General features: G+C 42.7%; 1 protein-coding gene across 38 annotated transcripts in view; it reads left to right on the top strand.

The window, feature by feature from the left end:
* Positions 1 to 22948, top strand: part of ANK2 (ankyrin 2) — a 393899-nt gene that overhangs the window by 269861 nt on the left and 101090 nt on the right. For 32 of the 38 annotated variants that reach the window (XM_076337350.1, XM_076337351.1, XM_076337379.1 and 29 more), the window contains 10 exons: positions 557 to 655; positions 1807 to 1905; positions 10280 to 10378; positions 12506 to 12703; positions 15720 to 15818; positions 15989 to 16087; positions 18632 to 18730; positions 19927 to 20124; positions 22114 to 22212; positions 22819 to 22917. In XM_076337350.1, coding sequence (XP_076193465.1) covers positions 557 to 655; positions 1807 to 1905; positions 10280 to 10378; positions 12506 to 12703; positions 15720 to 15818; positions 15989 to 16087; positions 18632 to 18730; positions 19927 to 20124; positions 22114 to 22212; positions 22819 to 22917 — 1188 coding nt within the window. The remainder of the gene's footprint in view (positions 1 to 556; positions 656 to 1806; positions 1906 to 10279; positions 10379 to 12505; positions 12704 to 15719; positions 15819 to 15988; positions 16088 to 18631; positions 18731 to 19926; positions 20125 to 22113; positions 22213 to 22818; positions 22918 to 22948) is intronic. The other 6 variants (XM_076337386.1, XM_076337354.1, XM_076337353.1 and 3 more) reach the window with 1 other exon arrangement.

The following is a 22948-nucleotide window of genomic DNA, read 5'->3' as shown; positions in this document are numbered from 1 at the left end:
TTGAATAACCACTGCTTTTTCAAAAAAAAAAAAAAAGGAAAAAAAAAAGAAGGAAACGTAGAATCATAGAATAGTTTGGGTTGGAAGGGACCTCTAAAGATCATCTAGTCCAACCCCCCAAGTATTGAAACATGCTGTCAATATTTATTCTAAAAGCAGTAAAATAAGAGTCCAACAACTTTTGTGATCATTCATCCAAAGCCAGTAAACAGATGCAGCCCAAAAGACCCATGTTGCTTCTGAATTGTAAGAAGGAAACTTCCTTTATTTTCTTTAAGAATGGCTAATATATTAATATTTTCTATGAGGAAAGCTGCTCTTCTTATTGGCCACTGATTCAGAACACGGAATTGGAGAGTGAAAGAACAAAGCACTTCCGATAACCTCTCATATGAAAACGGCACTCTCTGCCTGAAAGACTGTGCTGTATTATAGATGATCGGGATAAAATCGACACGATGCATTTGTTTGCCAGCAGCTTTTAAAATCAAGTTCTAGTTAAGTTGATTACCTTGTATAAAATGATTTCTATAATAAGGGCTGTTTCCCTTTGTAGAGTGGCTTTACACCTTTGCACATAGCCGCGCACTATGGAAATGTCAATGTGGCAACGCTTCTGCTAAACCGAGGAGCTGCAGTCGATTTCACGGCAAGGGTACGGAGGAATTTCTTTCTCTTCTTAGTTGCAACGGCCTGCGGAAGTGGGAGTCTGTCTAATTCTTAGTCAGGAGCAAGTGAGGAGCAAAGTAATGCTGAAATTCTGTTGTGTTCAAAGATGTCTTTTGTCGCGGTAATTCTTAAAGGTTGCCTCCGTGCAAGGCACCAGAGTCCTTGGGAGTTGAGCAGCGACCGGTATTCCCGGCTGAAGGAAGCAGGCTCCTTCGACTAGCTCCAGAAAGCTGATATTCTCATAATGTGTCACCTCACTTCAGCTTTCCTGTCAGTTAGACATACTCCAGAAATACATGTAGGATTTATTGGCTTTTTCAGTAGTCGGTATTTACTCTGCTACTTTAATTTGGTATTTTCACATACAAACGTATTTGGAAAAAATAAGGTAAGGTATATTGCCATTCTATAAATGCGACAATAAAAGTACTAGTTAATCATGACTACTCTTTTATGGTAAACAACTGCAGAGCTACATACTATAGTCTCTTTGCTGTTGTACGTTACGTAGTTTGAAGCACGGCATCTGGTGCCATGAAAACCGCTGGTAATCTGTACCTCAACATAGCTACCGGATCACAAGTTTTCGGCTTAATTTTGCCGGACACGCTTTGAATTACTTTAGGGTTCTGCCTTTCAGACTGACTTCCTCCTGTTGCCAGTCTGGAGTAGCCGCTAATATTACCTCTTCCCTCACCCAAAGCGTTTCAGCCTAAACAGGACCTACTCCTTTACGCTATTGGCGTTACACTAAGAAGGTTCCTTTGTGTAGGAGTCGCGCATTTGTGTACTCTGTGTACGTTGCAGTGATTTAAATGCATCAGTGTTTTGTGAATATTGACTCACTGGGACTCTGATGATACGTGTTTGTTTATTTGTCCGGCTCTGGGACTGTGACGTTTGCTGCTTTGGCAGATGCGCTTCTTCGTTTATTAAAAAACCCCGAACAGTGAATAAAGATTCTTGCTTAGAAAGGAATTACTAACTCTAGCTTATACGGTGTGTGCCTAGCTCTGATGCTCAAGTACATTTCTGTTTATTCTCTACAATGTGATGGTCTCATTTTTTTTGTGATCCGAACACCATTTTACACCTTCAAATCCATCATGCTCATTGTTTGTTCTTTTCATGGTGTAGAATGGAATCACCCCACTGCATGTGGCTTCCAAAAGGGGAAACACAAACATGGTGAAGCTCTTGTTGGATCGCGGAGGGCAGATCGATGCCAAAACCAGGGTGAGTCTTTCTATTCCCCGAATATGATGTTGTCCCTTCTTGGGAATGGATTGGGATTTTTTGCTTGCTTGTTTTCGGTTTTGTTATTTTTTTTTAAGCCGGAGACTGGGAACACCGAGATTCGTAGCTAGGAATTCAGCTTCAGTAATCGTGTCTTGTTCTCTGTTCCTAAAGTGAGACATTAGATGCGGCTGTTATAAATTACTCAAAAAAAAAAAAAAAAAAAGTTCAGCTGGACACAGCTCCAAAAATGTTAAACGTTGCCTCCTCACAAGGGTACTCTTTTTGAAACTTGGACCAGATTGAAATTGTGACTCCAAGAATAATTTATAAAGAATTTTTTTTTAATTCAGAATCCTACCTTTAGTTTTCAGATTATTTGTTTTATGTAGACTGTTTTCTATGGTATCAGACTAAAGAATGGCAGGTATTGGTGATAGTAGGAGGCAGAAATACTATGTCCTTTAGTCTCCTGTATAATCTACCTACATCATAGGAGAAAAAGCTGATGAAACTGATCTTTTTGAGGAAATAAGCCTGTTAGTTGGTCCAGCTTCACGTGACACAAGAACATGCGTGCTGCACAGCAATGGGAAGTGGAGGGTCTGGACTCAGCGAAGCCTTTCAGTCCCCTGACTCCTAAGTGTCGGTGCCAGTCACGGTACGCCTCACGAAAACTGCTGTAAGTGGGCTGGCGGTCGCTTTTTAGTGAAGAGTCATTGCTGGGACCAAGTAACCTACTCTGTGCCAGCAGCCGCTCGCCTCTTCCCCAGACTAACCTCAGAGAATGAGGTGACTCTCACTGGCTTCCTCTTCCCAGTTGTCCTGCTGAAATGCCGCATCAATACTGTGCTCTTTATTTGTGGGTGATTTTGCAGTCATTCAGGACAAAAGAAAACCCCATCAATTCACGTGGGCAGGGTTAATTCTTTCAAATGGGATTTTGGAGTCACCTAGGAAAACGTGGTCGTTTATGCGAGCTGAACTGCACAGGACTCATTCTTGAAAGCTGCTGGTTCTTGAGCGCTGATCTGCAAAATTATATCTCCAAGTAACAGAGGACGTTTTAGAACACAGAGTTGAGAGCTGGACGCAAGAGTTTGTGTTTAGTAAGGTAGGCAGGTAGAGGAAGGTAGAGGATATTGCAGCCAACTGCCCTTGTGGTTGATTCAACCTCTGCAGTTACTTTGATATTAATTACATCAACCATTTGTTGCTTCGTAAGCTAGGAAGACAATCGTGATTATCGTGTAACTCTGTACGTGATTATGATTTTGATTTCTGATTATTTATGAAATGATGTCTTTCTTGCTCTCCTTTTTTTTTTTTTAAAGTACTGATGGTGGAAAATGCTGCCTCTCATAAAGGTGTGCAGTAAATCATCCCCAGTCAAATTTTCCACAACAAGTGCCTAAAATCTCACGGTAAAGAGGCATGAAATGGTAATAATACGCTGCAGTCAGGATATTCCACATACTCATAAGCGCAGCAGTCACACAGAAATGGTCCGTTTGGCCTGTGGAATGACAGTATTGAATTCAGCTATTTCCTGTACAGTATTTAGATACTCGTTTTAGACAAGTTGGCCCAGATGATCGTAAAGGACGTCTTGGATTTTAAGAGGTCAAGGTGTGTTCCCTTCCCCGCTCACCCGCAAAGATTGATGTGCAGTTGTGAATGAAACTGAAAGAACAGGACTTTGCCCAACGTAGGTGGAAGGTGCTAATTTTAGACTCTTCTCATCGTCTTGGCTTCCTGCCCTTTGTCAGCTGCTACATTAGCTCAGAAGCTGTCAGCACAAGGATATCGGTGAAAACCCGTAAAGGTGTCCTAAAGCACACGTATCCCAGTTTGCACAGGCTCAGCAGCTTCCTTTTGCTCTCATCTTCTGCCTTCTCCCTGCTCAAAGGCACACGGTGGCGGTCGGCTGCCTGTACTTCACAGTGGGGAAGATTCCAGAGCTTTGGTTTTGCTGTCAGTCTCTCTGTGGCGTGGTCTTGTCTTCGTGCCAGCTGTTTATAGCATCTCGGTGTCTTTTTCTTTTCCCTTTGCTTTGTCCGCATGCCTTGTGTGCTTTGCGGTGGCCGTGAGTACGTAGGGTGTTGAAGAGGTAGGTTGTGCGTTGCATGCCGTGCATACGTGTGTTGGGTACTTTAAAGGACAGACTTCTGCCTCCTCCACCCCGGTACTAACGTGCTTGCCTTGCCATGCTCGCCTTTTCGTTTCTTCTGAGGAACACCTGCGTTCTTCCAGCAGGTCAGATTCACTGAAAAACAGTGGAATTAAATGTACTAGGATATTTCACTGCCCGATATCTTGGGCTTTTCTTCTTGGTCTCCATACCGCATCCAAATAAGCTCTTGGGTTAAAAAAGGACTCATGGCTTTCATTCAGTTTATTTTTAACTTGCTTTATTACATGACATCTGATGATGCATAAATTAAGGAGCAAAAACTTATTTTAACAGATTTCAGATGAGCCTCAGTACTTTAATTTTGCAGAGTTCATCTGTGAAATCTTTTTATGTTTGAAAATGTTCCATTGGAATGATCCATTAGGAGCCCCTGTATTGTCTAAAAAGAAAAAAATTAAAATGTACGTTCTTCAAAGGGAGTAAATTATGCATGTGTCCTACTGTTCCATAGTTAATGTTGCATGTCAGAGGAAAGCCCCGCTTCCTGCAGGAATTACATGTTTTTATTTTCTATACATTTCATAATGTACTTGCTGAAATTTTATGGAGTTTCTCACTAGAGTATAAAGATGTAGAATTGCTAGTAAATCTGCTTGCTGCACTTAGGTATTTTACAATAATATTTTACTTAAATTTTTTTGGCAAGTTTTAATGATTTTTCTCAACGAACTACTAAGTAAGTTTTTAAAACGTGGAATTTCACTTCTCTTTTAGATTGTATCTAAAGCAAAAATGTAAACTCCATTCCCAATGATATTAATAGGATACTTTGGTTAGTACTGTCTGTTATATCTACGTTTGTGCTACTTCTGTTTACATATGGGCCTCATCTGGAGTTCCGTTTGCTAAGTAATTAACGGGTAAAATTTCTTACGCTAAAACATTTCATATTTAAAATCTTAGTCAAACCTATATTCTCTACAAGTTTACCTGAATAAGAACTTCGAGGACGTATGTTTGTTTAAAATTTTAAAATTTAGCTAAACTTCTGGCCTGTACAACTTCCGATGGTAGACCAGTGGAGCTGGGTTTCAGAAGCAATTGTGCAGACTGTGGCTAGCAATCAGCGTGCGGAAACTTGTTCTCTAAAAGGTGGCGGAAAGTTCAATTTAGGATTAAATCGATGTCATGTGGTCAAGAGTAACGTGGCAATTATCAGTTCTCACTTTGAGAGAAGGAAAGCATTTGCAGCCTTCCCGAAACGTAGTAAGGATTATTACAGGGAGAATTATTTTAAGCATTTAAAAGCAGAGCAATTTCAGCACGCCCAAAATATATAGATTTCTATTAAAAAAAAAAAGTATTCTGATATAATGGAATAGTAACAGTAAGGATATCTGGGCTATTGAAATGTTACTGACTATTAAAGGGGTTTAGGAGTATTCTTTATGAATGCAGTTTTTGCAATATCTCTATGTTTATCATCTCTGTATAAATTGTATAGGAAAAAAAAGAACAAGAATGTGAGGCTTTTTTAGTTTTTGTATGCTTTTTTACTTTTAAAATAGAGTGTTATTCACAGGCCTTTGTCACCTGACTGGTATTTCTATTTTTGTGGGACTGTGCAAACACCCTTAGAGGGGGGGGGAGGAACACGTTCACCTGTCTCAGGTGCTGAAGTTGTCACACATCTTGTGTTCTTCCTATTGAATCTTGCCAACATCGAAATTAATTTTTTCTTGCTCTGGGACTTTTCTTTAGACTCCTCTTGCAGGCTCTTGTCCAGAGTATTTACAGTTGAAAAAAATCCCTGGAATGAAACAGAGCCATCTAGTCTTGGAATGGAAAGCTTACCGTGTGGGAAAGTAAACATGTTGTGTGCCTGGAGCGTGGCAGCTGGAGCAGAGGAGGGGAGTAGACGTGATAATGGTGGGGAGAAAGTCTGGTATGCCATTTGGGTTGGAGAAGGGCCACAGGAAAGAAAGGAGGCTCAGCTGGAGGTGAAAGAAGTGGAAGGTCAGTCACAGAGATGGATGATACCAATGGGAAAAGAAAAGGAAGGAAGCTGGGGGGGGTGGAACTTTGATTTTTTTTGTTTGGTTTGGTTTGGTTTGCGTTGGGTTTTTTGTGGTCAGTGTGCTTCAGACACCCCTTAACACTCGTTCTGGGAACCTACTGAGATTTATTTGTAATAATGTCTCCTTTTGTATATGTGCATCCTGACGAAAGAGGCACGGCGCTCTGCTATTTCCACCTGGTAGTGGGTTTCCTACCTTGAAGCCATTGCAGCAGGATCCTAACCTTGTCTTGGCCCTGTGCTATGTTTACAGTGCCTTCTTCCTGCAGTGATGCTGCTGTGACGTTTTCTCCTAGTCTTCACGCGTGCACAGAGCGCTAATAATTCCGTGGCGGTTTTTGCCATTCCTAAAGCAATGTCAGATCAAAAACATCTAATCACAATGCAGATATTTGCTATAAAAAATGTAGTGGATTCATATAATGTTTACAAGGGAGCGGGAAGGGACGTTGTACAGATTAGCTAAGCAAGCTATATAGATAGTGACTGTTATTTAGAATTATTTAAGTTAATACCTTATTACTCAAGCAAACGCATGGTATATTTTTTGCTGTATTTTTAAAATTTGTTCTTTGAATGGCAGACCCGGAGGAATACTTTAGAGCGTGTTTAATTATGCCAGGACTCCGAGAGCTTAGAGCGAGAGGGAGACTTGCCTTGTTCATTTTTAAAGGGATGAGGTTTAGCAGTAATGGCAAATGAACAAGTGAAAAGGCCTTTATTTGCCGAGAAAATTTAGACAATTTTGCACGTCTAATATACAGAATACTAAAATTTTATTTCACCCTTATGAAACTGAGAATATGCAGCTGAAGTTTAGAAGAATTCTTTGATAATTTGGCCTTTGATGCTCATGTGCCATCGTCAGTCTTTGTTCGAATGAGCACTGAATGTGCGCAACTGTCCTTCTGTTAAGATGCTGCCCGTATCATTTCCCGTTAAGAATCTCTCGTAAGCACGGCTTCTTTTTCTCTCGGTCTCTCTGGTAAGCTGAAGTAAAGCATTTTAATCACTGTGAAATGACCCAATAATTTATCTTCCTGAGCCCTGCAGTTAGGAGTCATGCAGAGAATTCAGAATTAATTTTGCAGGTTAAAAAATGACCAGCGATGGATTTTCAAGAAAGAAAGGCGAAAGTTTACGTTCTATTTTGAGAGCCATTTAAGAGGAAATTAGGAGTGATGGAATTGCATGGCTTCCATAGGTACAGAGAGGATTGTAGTGTCATTTCTGACAGTGACCCAGCTGTTGGTTACATTGCAAAGCGTGAGCTAGGAGCGTGCCACATACGGGAACAACAGAACACCAGCTGCAGGATGTCACTTGGAAGATGAAAACATTTGACTCTCCATTATGTACTGTTTGGGATGAGGAGATAAATACTGGACTTCTTAAAATAGAAAATTGCTGGCTTTCTTGTCTCCCGGCATGGCGGCCTTTGTGTTTATGGGATATCCATTATCTGTGCTCCAAAGTCTGTGTCTCTTCGACCCAGTGTTGTATGTCCTGTCAAATGGATATTTTGGCCAGCATGTCGTCTTCAATTCACGTGGTGTACCAATTAGCAGTGGAATGATTGAAAAAGTACGGAGGCAAACCCCTGCAATGGATTTCAGAGCACTGAGGTTCACTGCAAATAGACAATGGTGCAACAGAGGACTAATTTGGTACACCAGTGTGTCTCTTGATGTTGGCTAATGTCAGTTTGTCCTCATTGTATTGTGTACTAATTCTTCTACTACAACAGCTCTCCCTTTGCAGTTTCCCTCATCTTTGAAGAAAACGTGAGCAAAAATAGAATCTAAAGTATTAAAAATACAATCATTTTAAAATATACATGCTTTTTTCCCCAGGGCAGAAAGAGGGAAGAGAAGAGGGTTATATGGGAAGGCTGCAAAGCATATTGCTTCATTCACTTACTGGAAAGTGCACAGATAGTAAATGATGAGGCACTTATCAAAGCTGTGGCAGGATAGAATAGGATACGCAGCAAATTTTTATCTCTACTTTTAGAGGGAATTATAGATAAGAGCAGAGGAGAAATCGTGCTTTTTAATGATTTAGTTCTTATTTTTGTTTTAGGTAGACTTTCTTGTGGAGTTGATGGGTTGCTTAGCTTGTATTTTTCTTCTTTTTTCTCCCTCTGGAGATTTGTCCTGTTTTTTTCAAGGGTTCACACAATTCTACCTTTCTTTTGCTGTTCTATTGAATAGAATAACATCAAAGTCACTATGCAGATAGGGAAAGTGAACCTCCCACATTGATTAAAAACGTAGAGCACAAAAGGCCAGAAACTGGAAAGAACTACCAAATAAATACCTTTCCTAGAACTACGTTTAGGATATATTCTCACCTTAGTAACGCTAATGGGAATTATGTGTATGAATCCCTCTGGCAGCGAGATGAAAATATGCCTCAGTTGTGCATATAAAGACTTGATTTAGGGGACTCTGAAGTTTCAGCGCAGAAAAAAAACCCAGATAAGCTAGTTAAACCCAATTCCTTTACATTGACCCAATCTGCCAGGTGCTGAACAGCCTCGAATTCTGTTTGCGGGTTTGATCTTGCATCTGTTGAATTTCACTGCAAAGCTTCCATGGGATTTAGTGATGCCTCTGAGATCGTGAGCGTCAAGGCACACCTAACCCCTTCACGTGTTTCTGAAAGATCTCTGGAAACAGTAGATAAGTAAGGGAGAAAAAGTCCTCCCTGCAGACTTCAGTTCCTCACCGCAGTGGAGCTGCGTTGCACTGCTGACTGAGAAAGGTGCTCTGTGCTTTCGAAACTGAGGATAGGGGAGGATCTACTTCTTGGAACTACCTTTTGTCGAGTATTACAGGGCTATGTTTGCACAGCCAAAATGATGTCGCGATTGCAACGGCACTGTGCAGTCTAGAGCTGCTTTTAATTTTAAAATGTTAGTAGTAGAAGTAAAAATATAGCGACGTAGGCTTCCTCCAAATTCCAGCAGGGCAAACAGTGTATCTGCCTATGAAGCAGGGCCACTAACTCATACTTAAGGCCGTGGTTTTGCATTTTTGCGACTTTTTTAACCTCTAAGTAATAAATCTATCTCAGACCAGTATATTCATCTTTTAATCATGCTGTTACTGGATTCTTGAGAAAGCATCCTAGAATAATAGCATCTACCTCATCTAAGGTGAGCAGTGTGTCTCAAAGGGAGAAGGCTTTTCTTGTGATTAAAAACTATTACCGTTTCGCCTTTATAAACCTATCTCTGTTGAATGAGTATTGATGACTTCGCCGAGCGCATGCTTGAGCAATATCGAGGTCTAATGAGATGAAAACTTGGGTTTCTGTATCTTACGCATTTTCTATTTTCTGTCATTCAGCACTAAAATTCTTTTGCAACCATTTTTCTTGCCTCGTATCTCCTTTTTTTTTCTGCATAAAGTCCAAACGGTAGTAGAATTACCTAGAATGCATTCTCCTGTCTAAATGTTTCATTGACACGTCTTTTGCTACCACTGCTGTCATCATTACTAAGGAGCCTGAGCAAGTCTTTTGGCATAGGGTGGTGTTCTGCAACGGAAAAAATATTGCGGAGTTGGTGGTCTCTCAGCAATTTTAGCAAAGAATTGGTAGCTCTTTGTTCACTGCTCGCTCTCAGAAATGAAAGGCTTTGTTCTGTTTGTTTCTTTCTTTCTCTTTTTCTCTGTTTTAAAATCTTCTTTCTCCAGCTGCCTGTTTAAAAAAAAAACAAATAAATTCTAGAGTAAATTTTCTAGTATGAACATTTCTTGTTTCATTCCCACGTCAAAAGCAATCCAAAGAACAAGAGCTGATTAATGGAGCATCCTTGGCCCAGCACACATTATCCAGGGAGAGGCAATACAATCTCAAAGCCGTGCAGAGAAGAAGGAGGGGAGGAGGCAATGCATGCTCACATTATCCTCTTTGATAAGAGATTTCAACACGCAGTGGGCTTCCTCTCTGAAACGGTAACCTTAGGGTGTCCTTTACTGGTGCAAGGAAGAACAGGGATGAAGCTTCATGTTGTGGAGCCACCTTCAGTTAGGAGTCAAAAAAAAAAGGAGCTTTTTCACACGCTTGTGGGGCTGCATTCCTGGAAGGGTGTTCCTCAGAGTGCCAGGACGGACAGTGGGGACGTGCTCATTTGTTTTCCCTCCTTTGACTTTAAGGATGGACTCACCCCGCTCCACTGTGCTGCAAGAAGTGGACATGACCAAGTTGTGGAGCTGCTCCTGGAACGAGGTGCCCCACTGCTTGCACGGACCAAGGTGTGTGTCTTACTAGAATCTGTTAACAGCTCTATGTAACTTTCCACAGAATTTTCAATGTCACTGAAAGGACAAGGAAGAAGACAGGAACATTTCTGTTCTCCCAAAGGAAATGTATTAATAGGTAGAATGATCCAAAATAAGGTTTTCTTACATAATTAGGGACTATCCTTTCCAAATATATGAAACGGTATACACTTCTGTGCCTCTCTCTGTAATACCAGACTGAACACATGATAGGCAGTGCTACTGCAAGCACTTCACTTTTGTTGCTTCCTAAGACGGTAGGACACAGAGACGGGAAAGCTGGGTCAGTCACTCCTGAGAGACGATTCCTGGTATATATTTTCCGATCCCTCGTATAAGCTAACTAGGACCTGTGACTTGCAGTTTCTCCGAATTGTTTTCACGGACTATTTCAGACGTGGAAAATGATTTCAGTGTGTTCTTACTGATTTCTGAAAAGCGCCCATCGAAGATTAATGCATTTCGAACAAATGCTGTCCCGTTGGTCAAACTACTGAGAAAGATACTTGTAGTACAGTAGCAAACCCCTCTGAGCAGCACTTCACATCAGTAAATTTCAGAGTGCCTGACAAAGGTAGCTGGTATGATTAGTCGGAAAACAGTGGGATAGAGTATTGCAATGATATGCTTAAGGTCCCCTGGAAGATCAGGAGGGACGAACAATTTAAATACCAGTTTCAGACCATTTCACTGTTTACTGGGCCCCGCTCCCGCAAACATGGCTCAAAACGAGGGCAATTAGTGTATTCTGACCCATAGTTATCCTTGTTGGAGACTCAAGATTTTCTCTTGATAGTCTTCAGGAGGTTTTATCGCTGGGTTGCAAGCATATCAACTACATCAAATAAGGATGTGCTCAAGCTGTGCATCCTTGATAGCACCAAGTAGTCCAGGTCATCTGTTTATGCAGGAGGGATCCACAGGGAGATGGGAATTGGGGGGGGAAAGATTCCTTATAGTTTCCCCGATTCCTTTTGGTGGGAGAAGGTGGTTGGGTGAACCTCGTGTGTCAGCACCCTCACTTCACTAAGAGGTAGAAAGGCTCAGAAGAACAGACCCTGCCACATACACTGTGCACACTTCAGGCAGGATTCCCAGATGTTGCCGTTCCAAGGCAGATGTTGCCAGTCAGGACAAAATATCGGCGTTGCTGTGGCAGCATCTGGACCTCCCCACTGTGCTGAGGATTGAGCAGAGCAGAACTGTCCAGCGAATAATTCCCTCCTTCCAGGTGACAAATAAACAGTCAGTTTGATCACACCAAGTCAGTTACCTGTTCAAGTCTATATGTTATAGTCTATCTTTAAACACGCAGTGCTTTTTCAGTACCTTATTGCATGTAAAATGAAATTAGATTAAAGAGCAACTTCCTCTTCTAACTTCCAACCGAAGCAGGTGGTTCCAAACTGGAGACAGACAAATACGTAAATATTAAAACTATTTTCTTCTGAAAACAACTTGTTATACCTGTTAATAGCAACAATTCTCTCTCTGCTCTTAATTGTCTACCTTCCATGGACTTCAGTATTTACAAAAAGATCTATTAAAGCCAGACAGGGCTCTAAAACTCCTGCTTCCACTGCCCTTCAAGTATTATGGTTTGAACAAAAGGTCCAACCACGGTGGTGGTTGAAAGTGTCATTTCCCAGAAGCTCGGGGGTCAGGTTTGCCAATATAATTTGTTTTTTCATTAAACACTTGAAGAAAAAAAGATAGGTTCCTTAATAAATACGCTGATGGGTAAGTAGGTGCTTTTCCTCTAACTAACATACAACCTATGTCTTAGTGCGTATCCCCGGAACTGTCTTTTAAGGTCAAGATATGTTTTATTAAATCATGAGGCAAAACCCTTAGATTCTTTTGCTTTAATAAATTCTGATTTTAGTTAATTATAAGATGTTCCTCTAAATTTGCCTATATTTGCTGGAAGGGGAGGGGTGGCTATAGCTTTTTTCGTTTTTTCTTCCGGTCCGTAGCTCAGATGCGGCTCTCTTTCAGTGACGGGGGTACTCCGCAAACTCATGACGGCATCCTTCTAATACGTGCCACGATCTAAGTGAGGGTTACTGGGAGTAACTGTTCTGTTTCCTTTTGCCACAGAATGGCCTCTCTCCACTTCACATGGCGGCCCAGGGGGACCACGTGGAATGCGTCAAACACCTACTGCAGCACAAAGCCCCCGTGGATGATGTCACGCTGGATTACCTGACCGCCCTCCACGTGGCTGCGCACTGCGGCCACTATCGTGTCACCAAACTCCTTCTGGACAAGAGAGCAAATCCCAATGCTCGCGCCCTGGTAAACCTGTCCCACCCGTGTCGTGTAACAAAGCTATCCAGGGCAGATGAGTAGCTCTTACCACTAAAGCCAAGTGAAAATGTCAACAAACTCCAACAACCTTAAACAGTTGCAGTAACGACAGGGGTTGTCACGCCTGCGGGTTACCGGTATTGTATCTCCTATCAGTAGGCCTAGTCGTGGGCCACGTCCCGTGGCAAGTGGCTGTAGTATCAGGTCTGGAAGCTCTGCAGAGTTCCCAAAATCAGAGCCATTTCTAGCTGATGCTAACGTATGCACTGGTATTTTACTGAATTAATAGTTCAGTTTTCCATACGATGTGATACGATACACAATTTCTAAGCTTTCAACTGAATCAGTAAGTTAATTGGCATGGAGAAAATATATTAAAAAGCTAATATTTCTGCATTTATCAAATTATGACGTTCCCCTCTATTAGGTGCCACTCCTCTTCCTTTTCAAAAAACAGTTCTTCTGATGCTTACAGGAAAACAGGTATGATTCCTTTCACTCGCTGGTCAGCCCATTATCCCCTAACTGAGAGAAAAACATCACATTTGGCCTCGGGAACATATAAAGCTTTCAAGAGTCTTTCATCTATCCAAACCCAGACGAGATTCCAATTTTCTCTAATAGGAAGCGTCCCCATGAACTGTTAGCTGGATGGAAGGTAAAATACCAACACATTACACTCAGCGGGGGAAAGAAAGAGACCGTGAACACTTGAGATGCTTCTGCATGGCCAGAAGTCTGCCATTGCCTGCTGCATTCAGTGCCTCCAGAGAACTTCCACCGCAGGCCACTCTGATGTCTTCCCCAGCTTCTTGCCTTTAATATGACCCCGAGTTTCTCCGTGAAGGCTCCCCCTATCCCTTACTTCCTTGGAACTGACTTTTTATTGACGCAGTTTTCTTCTGCCCTCTCATTTTTCTTGGCCTCTCTATACCCGCAAATCCCGTAACCCCTCTTGCTTCCCCTTCTTACGCTTTCCTTGTTTTGTCTTTCCCGGTATCATGTTCACTTGGTTGATCTTTTTTGATGCTGTTTTTATCCTTTCTTGTTTTTCTCGCCAGTCTTCTGATTGTACTTTGCTGTAGCTGTACTTTCCTCAGCTACCCACACATACACATTATATGCTAGCCCCCACATCTTCTTTCTTTCCTTCCATGACCAGAAATACACCTTCTGTTCCTCCCCTCCCTCCCTCCCAGAGAAGCATCTGAAATGAAAGGAGAACACCCTCAGGCCTCTGTGCCTCTGCTCTCTCCCCTCCAGACTGGTTTTTTTTCCCCCTCTCTTGTTTCCTCTCCCATCAGGGACTTGTCGCCTCTGGCTTGTTTATAGTATTTAAAACATTAAATGATGCTCGTAATTTCTGTTAGTGGCACGTTTTTTCTGCCTTCTCCTCTCCCCCATCAAACTGTTCCTCGCTTAAATAGAAGCAGCAAAATTAAATCAACTCAGGCAGTAAAATTAAGTGAAAATATGGAAACTTCTGAAACAGTAAAACTCCCTGTGAAATATATTGAGCGATGTTGAGCGGGAGGTAAAATCTCTAATGGTTTTGAGTCCTTCTTTAGAAATTGGAAAGGGCTAATAGTAGTAATAATATTCAGCAGAGTCCTGTGATGGAATACGTTTTAGAAATAACTCATTTTCAGCGAGATTTAAAAACAGCAATTGTTAATGTTTGCAAAACGATTTGGGGATACAAGCACTCTATGGGTTCTTAGCTTTTTCAATTTGTATATGCTTTAAAGCACCTTCAGATCAACTAGTAATTAACATTTCCCTTAACAGAAGCTGACTGTAGAATAATCTGTCACATGCCTCTTTCCATGAGCTAAGATTTCACTGATAAGTTCTGTTTACTGCTAGTTGATTGTTTAGCAATACTGATCCTTTCCATTAGAAAATAGAGCAATTTTTCAACATTATCTAAAAATGTTACCTGTGCTTTGCACTAAAATGTTCACCTACAGTGAATAATGTGTTTGCTTAGCTTTAGGCACACACTTAGCCTGCATTAACTATAATAGTACGTAAAAAAAGCTTGAAGTTGAAGCATGTATTACAGTATAGAGTATGAAGACATGCTTTGATTTGGGCCCCAATCTTACTGAATAAGCATTTCCCGAGAAAAGAATACGTGCTGATGGTAAGCACCACACTAAAACTCTTGTCTCACAATACAAAATACTAGGTGGCAATCTCCATTTAAGACGTTCCCTTCCCCACCCGCCTTTCATTCCTGTCCCTGCCCCATTTAATTTTAATCCAGATGAGGACCGATACCTTGCTTACAATGCTTTATGACTCAGCAGGGCAGGAATAAAGGAAGGGGTGTGTGTGTGTGTGTGCAAATACTTCAAGAGTGAACACGTCGTATCGCGAAACCACGGCTGAAGTAGTGATTATTTACTTAAGACACCTCACAGAATGCGCACACAGACACGAATACAGCATACTGCAGATTGATGCATAAATATAAAAATAAATAGACATAGATGCTTAGATTACAAGATATTCTAAAAAGACAAAACAAGGTGGAATCTGGAAGAAGAACTCTGTTCTTTTCCTAGAGAGGTACAGAATATGCTTTATACATTTCAAAAACACTAACTGATTTCAAAGTGATCGCTATCATTTCTTATATTTTCCTTGTGTTAGGCAATCTTGGGAACCACTTTAAGTCATCCTTACATATACATGTGTGCAACCTTCGGAACCACATGCAGACATGCGCGCACGCATACACGTGGAAGTCAGAACGGGCATGTCTGTATTTGGGTTTTGGAGGTGGAAGTTTGGTTTCTCGCCATTGCCTGAGAAGAAAGCAGCGGCGCTGCTTTGTTCTGCCTCAGACTGCTGGGAGATGTCCGTAATTCATAACCTGTTGTGCTTAAAGAAGAGTTGCTTCTGGTACTCTAACACTTGTGCTCCCAGCGTGCCAGCATGGAGCTGTGTGGAAGGTGTAGCTGCATGTTTTTAACTAACATGACTGTCTTTTGCACAGAATGGTTTTACTCCACTGCACATTGCCTGCAAGAAAAATCGCATCAAAGTCATGGAACTCCTGGTGAAATATGGGGCTTCAATCCAGGCTATAACAGAGGTAGAAAAATGTTTCATGTCGTGAAGAAACATTCCTTCTCTCTCTCCCTTTTTGCTTCCTTTTTTCTCTCTCCTGTCATGCCTCACTTTCACTTATGTTTCATTTAAATGAAGAAGCCCCTTCCCTACGCCCGTGCAGAGGAGTAAAACTGCTCTTGCTTTGTTTCGCAGTCGGGCCTCACACCAATACACGTGGCTGCATTTATGGGCCACTTGAACATAGTCCTCCTTCTGCTGCAGAACGGAGCCTCTCCCGATGTCACTAACATTGTGAGTATGGCTTTGACTAGAATCATCTGTGCAATACCTCCTCCGAGAAGGGTCTGGCCTACCATGTAGCTCAACCAAAGGTCACATTTTAACGATACTTTATGACTTTATTGCATTTTAGGACAAATTGTCCTAGCACCTTTAGTGAAGAGGGGAAAATGGTGATTGTATATGCATTATAAGCCATCTGTGGTTTCACATATTCTTCAGCAATGCTCAAGTAGGTAAGGTTTCCCTTAGAAACAGACGAAGCTCACCAAATACATCCAAAACTGATTATAAGCCAAGTCACGGGGAAGACTGTGTTTCCGTTCCGAAGGATGAAATTTAAGTCCAAGTGGCTCTAATTTCTGCTTGCATAGCTTCACTGGCTGCCGTGAAATTGTGTCATTTGTATCGGTGGAAGGGTATAAAATGCTTAAAACCTAACAATTAAACAAAAAGGAAAAATGTTAAACTCAAGATGTTCCTCTTAGACGGGAAATTCCAGGAACGGGTGCCTTTCGAAAGAACATGCTTAAATGTAGAAAATGTGACCTTTGGGAGGTAACACAAAACGCAGAACCTGACTTACCATAGAAATCAGTGTTTGTATACCAATGGCCTAGTTACCAAGAAGAATAACAATAAAAAGAACACGATAGTTTTCTGAGCCATATCGCATAAGGTATCTTACTGTTCAAATTTGTCAGTTTAAACAAATATTCAGCTTATGACCACCTGCACTTCGAAAGCAGCTTTTTTACCAGTAAATAATGTTATAGATAAGTGTTCCCAGCAACAAAACAACAACAAAAATTTAGTAATCCAGGTACACTGGACTCATCGGGTTTTCTCAGTTAGAAAAACCTTATATGGACCCTAGTAAAAATGTTGAGCACACCGAGTTGTTTGCTTGAATCGTTAGAACAGACTTTTCTTGACAGAGTCTCTTACTGCTTTCATACTTTTTTATAGAAGCAATCTTTGTATAAAAACTTTATTGATGATACGAAAGCCAACAAGAAATTCTTGTGGAAGCAATTAAAAGTATTGTGTTACCGGACATTTGTGTGCAAAGTTTAACACTTCACAATTTATGCTACACAGGTGTCTTGGCTTTTACTTGGTAAGCTGAAGTTCTCTGTTGAATTACTAACTGTTTCCAACAGCTAAATTGCTTTGCTAATTGGAGTACAAAAGAGTATAGAAATTTGATCTTTAGAGTGTGTGAAATGTAAACCTTATTCACATTTTAAACAGCTCATTCTTCAGGTAATAATGTTTATATAGATGAAATTATCTATTCACATTTGTAGCTAGGGCTGTAGGATTTTGTTTGTTGCCTACTTGCTAATCACAGCTGGTAATACAATGTTAATTTTAAAAAGACAAGATAAATCAACTCCTGCTGAAGAGGGTTTGCTTTAATTAGACGTTCATAATAGTAGGCAAGCTCAGGCTGCTTCTTTTCCTGCATCTAGATGAAGGACAAGAAGACCCGATTCTGATGCAAAAGATCTTGACCAGAGTGTTCATTTTGGCAATTGGAGTTTAACTTGATGGTTGTGGGGGTAGAAGCCTTACAACAGAACATACTCCAGCTCTAGCGTAAGGAGAAGGAACAGTTAACACAAAGAAGGGATCAGTCCTGCTGTGTTGTCATACCATAACAGATAAATACAGAGCTCCTGGTTGCGGAACTGTCCCGATACCTAATGTACCAGATACCGATGAGCTGCCCAGGGACTGTTTTAGTCCGCTTTAGGACAGTGCACTCAAAGAATGTTGGACAGTGCAAAATTAAGCTGGAAACGCCATCGTCAAGGAATACTCACTTTCAGTGTTCCTTTGCAAACCTATGCAAAAAGTAAATGCTTTGAATGTATCATCCGTACTTCAATATCCTGATCTGAAATTCCACATCACTCCAGTCAGCTTTCCAAAATTTCATATTCTCCTTCAAATTCTGTGGGCTACAAAACGCTTGAAACAAGATTCATTCCACAGCCTGCAGACAGAGTCACGCTGCTGAGCACAGATTTTACACATTTCGTATGCTGGCTCAGTTGTGCACAGCCATAGCAAGGCCTTTCAATGCTGCCAGCTCCGCACAGTGTGCAGGAAGAGACCATCTGGAAAAATATCCCCTTCCATCTTGAGGCTCATGTGCTTCGCAATCCCTTGAGAGAGACAGGCTCAATATACTTTTATCTCCTGTGCGGCACACAAGCTGATGCACTGTTACATAGAAAGCTGAGGAACATATGTGACCAGGGGAGTCTATACGGCAGAATTTTCTGTAAGCCAGGATTTTCACTCTAACCCGCTGTAGCGAGATTACGTTTGTCTGGGATCACCGAGTTTGCAAACCAAAGCCTACCCAGGCCCAGCGACATGTGTGCACACACCCTTGTGAACTGCCTGTTACTGGGTCTGAAGCCAGAGTCTCAGCTGGCGGAAAGGCGGGTCTCTGCACGAGTTGACGCGGGTGGAATTTACACCGTCGGAGCTCTGTGTCTTCGTGGAGGTTTAGGACACTGAAACGCTTTTGCTTTTCTGCAGCGTGGAGAAACTGCGTTGCACATGGCGGCACGTGCTGGGCAGGTGGAAGTAGTTCGCTGCCTCCTGAGAAACGGGGCCCTGGTTGATGCCCGAGCCAGGGTAGGTGTTCTGCTTACAATTTTTTTTTTGCTTTCTCTTACTCAAAGACATAGCTGAAGCAGAGGAGCTAGGGAGGAGCGATTTCGTTTTTATTTGTTCTGTTGATTCAATATTAAGCACAACTGAAAACAGGTCTGAAAACAGTAACGTATTTACGTGTAGATCTTCCAAAGAGAATGTGTGTGGTGGGCTGACCCCGGCCGGCAGCTCAGCCCCGCTCGGTCGTTGGCTTACTGCCCCCGCAGCAGGATGGGGGAGAGAATTGGAAGGGTGAAAGCGAGAAAATCTCTTGGGTTGAGATAAAGACAGTTTAATAGGTGAAGGAGAAAGGGGGGAAAAAAAACCCAAGCACAAAACCAACCCCTTCCCCCCACAAGCGATGTGAATGCAGTCAGTCGCCGCCTCCCACAAGCAGACCGATACCCAGCCAGTCTCCGAGCAACGGCTCCTTTGGAAAAACTCACCCCCTAGTTTTATTGCTGAGCATGACGTTATATGGTATGGATTATCTCTTTGGTCAATTCGGGCCAGCTGTCCTGGCTGTGTCCCCTCCCAACCTCTTGCCCACCCCCAGCCTATTCCCTGGGGGGGCAGAGGGACAAACAGAGAAAGCCTTGGCACTGTGTAAGCACTGTTCAGCAATGGCTAAAACACTGGTGTGTTATCGACGCTGTCTTGGTCAGAAATCTAAAACAGAGCACCATATGGGCTGCTGTGATGAAAATTAACTCCGTCCTGGCTAAACCCAGTACGATGTGCCTGAGTCGGACCAGCAATAGCTATTCTTGTCTGAGCAAGGGGGTGCACAGCCGTGTCCTAAAACCAAACATCAGAGGTTCTGATAGCAGTTAGTGCCAGATTTTGAAACCAAGGGGACTGTTTGTAGAGCAAGGTACAGCTGTTGTAAAACGGATTAAGAACACAAAGGGGAGCAAGTGACGCTCACAGTGATGTGCGCTGCCTGCTTGGTAAAAGGAAAAAAACAATGTTTTTCTTCATAGTTCTCTCTAACAAGACATTGCTCAAGCTCATCGCAAAAATTACCCCACGAGCCCTCCGTTAGTGCCTTTTTTTGTACTATTACTTCCTATGATTTTTGCAAGACAAATGCATAGCTAGATTTATTGGGATCAACCAGAATATTGTGTTCAGGGTGGTTCTACCTGCGCTAATTATCTACTCGATTTGAGTTGTAGGAAGAACAGACTCCACTGCACATTGCTTCTCGCTTGGGCAAAACGGAGATCGTCCAACTTCTGCTACAGCACATGGCCCACCCCGATGCCGCAACAACTAATGGGTACACTCCACTGCACATCTCTGCCAGAGAGGGACAAGTTGATGTCGCATCGGTTCTCCTAGAGGCAGGTGCCTCGCACTCCATGTCCACCAAAGTAAGACAAAATGCTTTACGTCTGTAGCCCAGTAGCGCAGGCGGTGCATGCCAGCACACGCCTGTTCCACGAGGAATGTACTCTCACACTGACAAACTGAACTTGTTCGGGTCTTTTGTTTTGTTCTTACTTAATCGACAGCGATCCAACAGACTGAAGTAACATATCGGAAGTTAATCAAATTTTGAGGTATTTTGCTGTCATCTAAAGCTGGGAGTTTGGTTCCCACTGGAGCCAAATGCAGATCATGATAAATACACGGTCCCAACAGGTTTAAAACGTACGCGGAGTCCTTGTTTCTCTCTTTCCCATTGTGTTATGGGTAGGGCTTTTTTGGCCAAAGTTTTCAAGAAAGAAAAGGGCATGATGACGACACTTTTTTTATGAGCAGGCCTGCTTATTCTTCAGTATCTTGTTTACTTAAATAGTAAAATAATTCTGGTCTGTGCTAGCTGAAAGGAACATTCCTAAAACATACAAGTCAGCATCTGTCCAGTCGCATCTAATGCTGAATCTATTTTCAGTGGTTCTATAAATGAGGTGTCATATGACACAATAGGCCATTTTGTCTGGGGTTATGAAAGAAATAGTCTGCAGAATCATTATTGTTTTGTTAGCCAAAAATGTTCACCAATAGATTCCTAACAGAGTGATGAACACGTAAGAAAATAGGTCGCTGTGAATGGAATTATGTGCCAAGATATCTTTTCCAAATTTATCACGTGTGATTAAGTGAGAATCACTTAATTCTCGTTTTTGTTTTAGGTCTTGAAAAAGTAGCCCTGATTTTACAGCTGGAGCTTAAAACATATTTTTGAACAAGGGTGTCTTCCAGGTTTTAGAAGACTAAACCAGCAATTTTCAAATTATGATCCACGGATTACTGGGAATGCTTGCTGTTCTCCTTTTATCCAGCTGTTAAATCACATTAGAATGGCTAAAAATACACTAAACACTTTCCTAATTTCCCATATTGCTTTATGGCAATGGCTTCAGTACTGCAGGAACAGTCTATAATTATGAATAGGAGAAGATGTAGGCCACTAGATAATCTCTCTACAAACCTGTGATTTGTGAACTGGAAATGTTTGAGATTCCCTGACGTAAACTCTTTTTCGAGGTGGGATTAATGGAACAAGATGATAATGATACTAAACATTACACATCACTTATGTGTCAGGCAAATAGGTCATTGTAGCTCCCCGGAATTACTGTCAGGGCAGCGGTGCAGTCTGCCACCTACTGTCTGGCATCCATGAGTTTTCCTTATCAACACGATTTTTTTAAATTAAAAGAACAGGCAAAGAGCATGCTAGTTTGACATAGACCTTACGCCTGTGCTGTACTGACAAGCATTATTAAAACAAATAGAAAAGGACTCTCTTTAAAAGACAAGATTTTTAGTCTTGCCACAATGTGTTTCCAAAAGCACTGCCATTGAGTCAGGCGTGACTTTTTTTAGCTGCAGTTCCGAGGCTGCGGCGGAACTTAGTGACTGTATGGATACATGAGTCCAAATACAAATAGTTCTTCAACAAACTCTCTAAAGGAGGAATATGAAGTTTGGAGCTTTTCTCACTGAATTTAGTTGGTGTTTAATTGTTACTGGCAACAATTGGTACAGGAAGTATTTCTAAAGCTGCCATCATGGAAGTAGAAAGTGCAGCTGGTTTGGAGTAGAAATTTGAACAAGTGCCTTCATTGCCCACACACAGAGTCTGTGTTGCTAGCAGAGTCTGTATCAGATAAAATGTCTGCCAGCCTGACAGCACGTACGTAGGGAAGAATAATAAAAGGGAAAGTATTTTCTTGTATTTCATGCTTCTCAAAGTGCTTTCAAGAGATGATGCTCTTTGTAGGTATGGCTATTGATTCTGCCAGCTAGAATATAGGTTGAAGGATAAGCGCTTGATACACACTTCTTAAAAGAGAGATGTCAGCATGACCTTTAACGCAAACATCTGCTTTTTATCTCCTGGAATTTTTCAGAAGGGATTCACACCTTTGCATGTGGCGGCCAAATATGGGAGCCTGGAAGTGGCAAAACTCCTGCTGCAGCGTCGTGCCTCTCCCGATTCAGCTGGCAAGGTACTGACGAGAAAGAAAGAAAAAAAAAAGTCAGCGGCGTTTTGGAGTCTTCCCTAGGAAAGAAGTGTGTGAAACGTGCACGCGAAAGAAGGCTGCGGCCGCTTTCACACGGTGGCTTTGGCTTTGTTAGGGTCGCGTCCCCCCAAGGGGGACGGTTACGTGCGCTAGTTGTGGAAAGCGAGCGTGTCGGGTTTGGGTCGCCGGCAGGAGGGTGCCGGCTCTGGGGACGGACGCCTTTCTGTGGCTCAGGAAGCGCCGGTTCCATTAAGCTCTCCAAACTGTCAAAAACCCCGATGGATAAACGCGGGGGCGAGGCCCGGTTTCCCCGCGGGCTGCGGGAATTGCTCGGCGTGGGCTCTGGGGAGACGGCAACCGGGCCCGCCGCCGCGAGCAGCCGGCCCGCCTAGATTCGCCCTCCTTCCGCCGCTTCTCCCCCGCTATGGGCCGGCCGCCTGCTGTGGCCTCGCTCCCCCGCCCCTCGCTCCCCCGCCGGGCCGGCGCCGGTCGCCTCACGCACTAACGGCTCCGTAACGCGGCCGCCCCGTCCCGCTCCCCCCCCCCCCCCCCCCCCGCGAGCGCAGCCTAACGCCCTAACCGCCCTTACAGAACGGCCTCACCCCCCTCCACGTGGCGGCCCATTACGACAACCAGAAGGTGGCGCTGCTGCTGCTGGAGAAGGCCGCCTCGCCCCACGCGACCGCCAAGGTGAGCTCCCGCCGCCCCGCCTGAGGGGAAC

This window comes from Aptenodytes patagonicus, chromosome 4 (assembly GCF_965638725.1).
Source record: "Aptenodytes patagonicus chromosome 4, bAptPat1.pri.cur, whole genome shotgun sequence".
In the NCBI taxonomy this organism is placed as follows: Eukaryota; Metazoa; Chordata; class Aves; order Sphenisciformes; family Spheniscidae; genus Aptenodytes; species Aptenodytes patagonicus.
The sequence above is the reverse complement of the archived record's forward strand: the minus strand, read 5'-3'. Positions and strand labels throughout refer to the sequence as shown.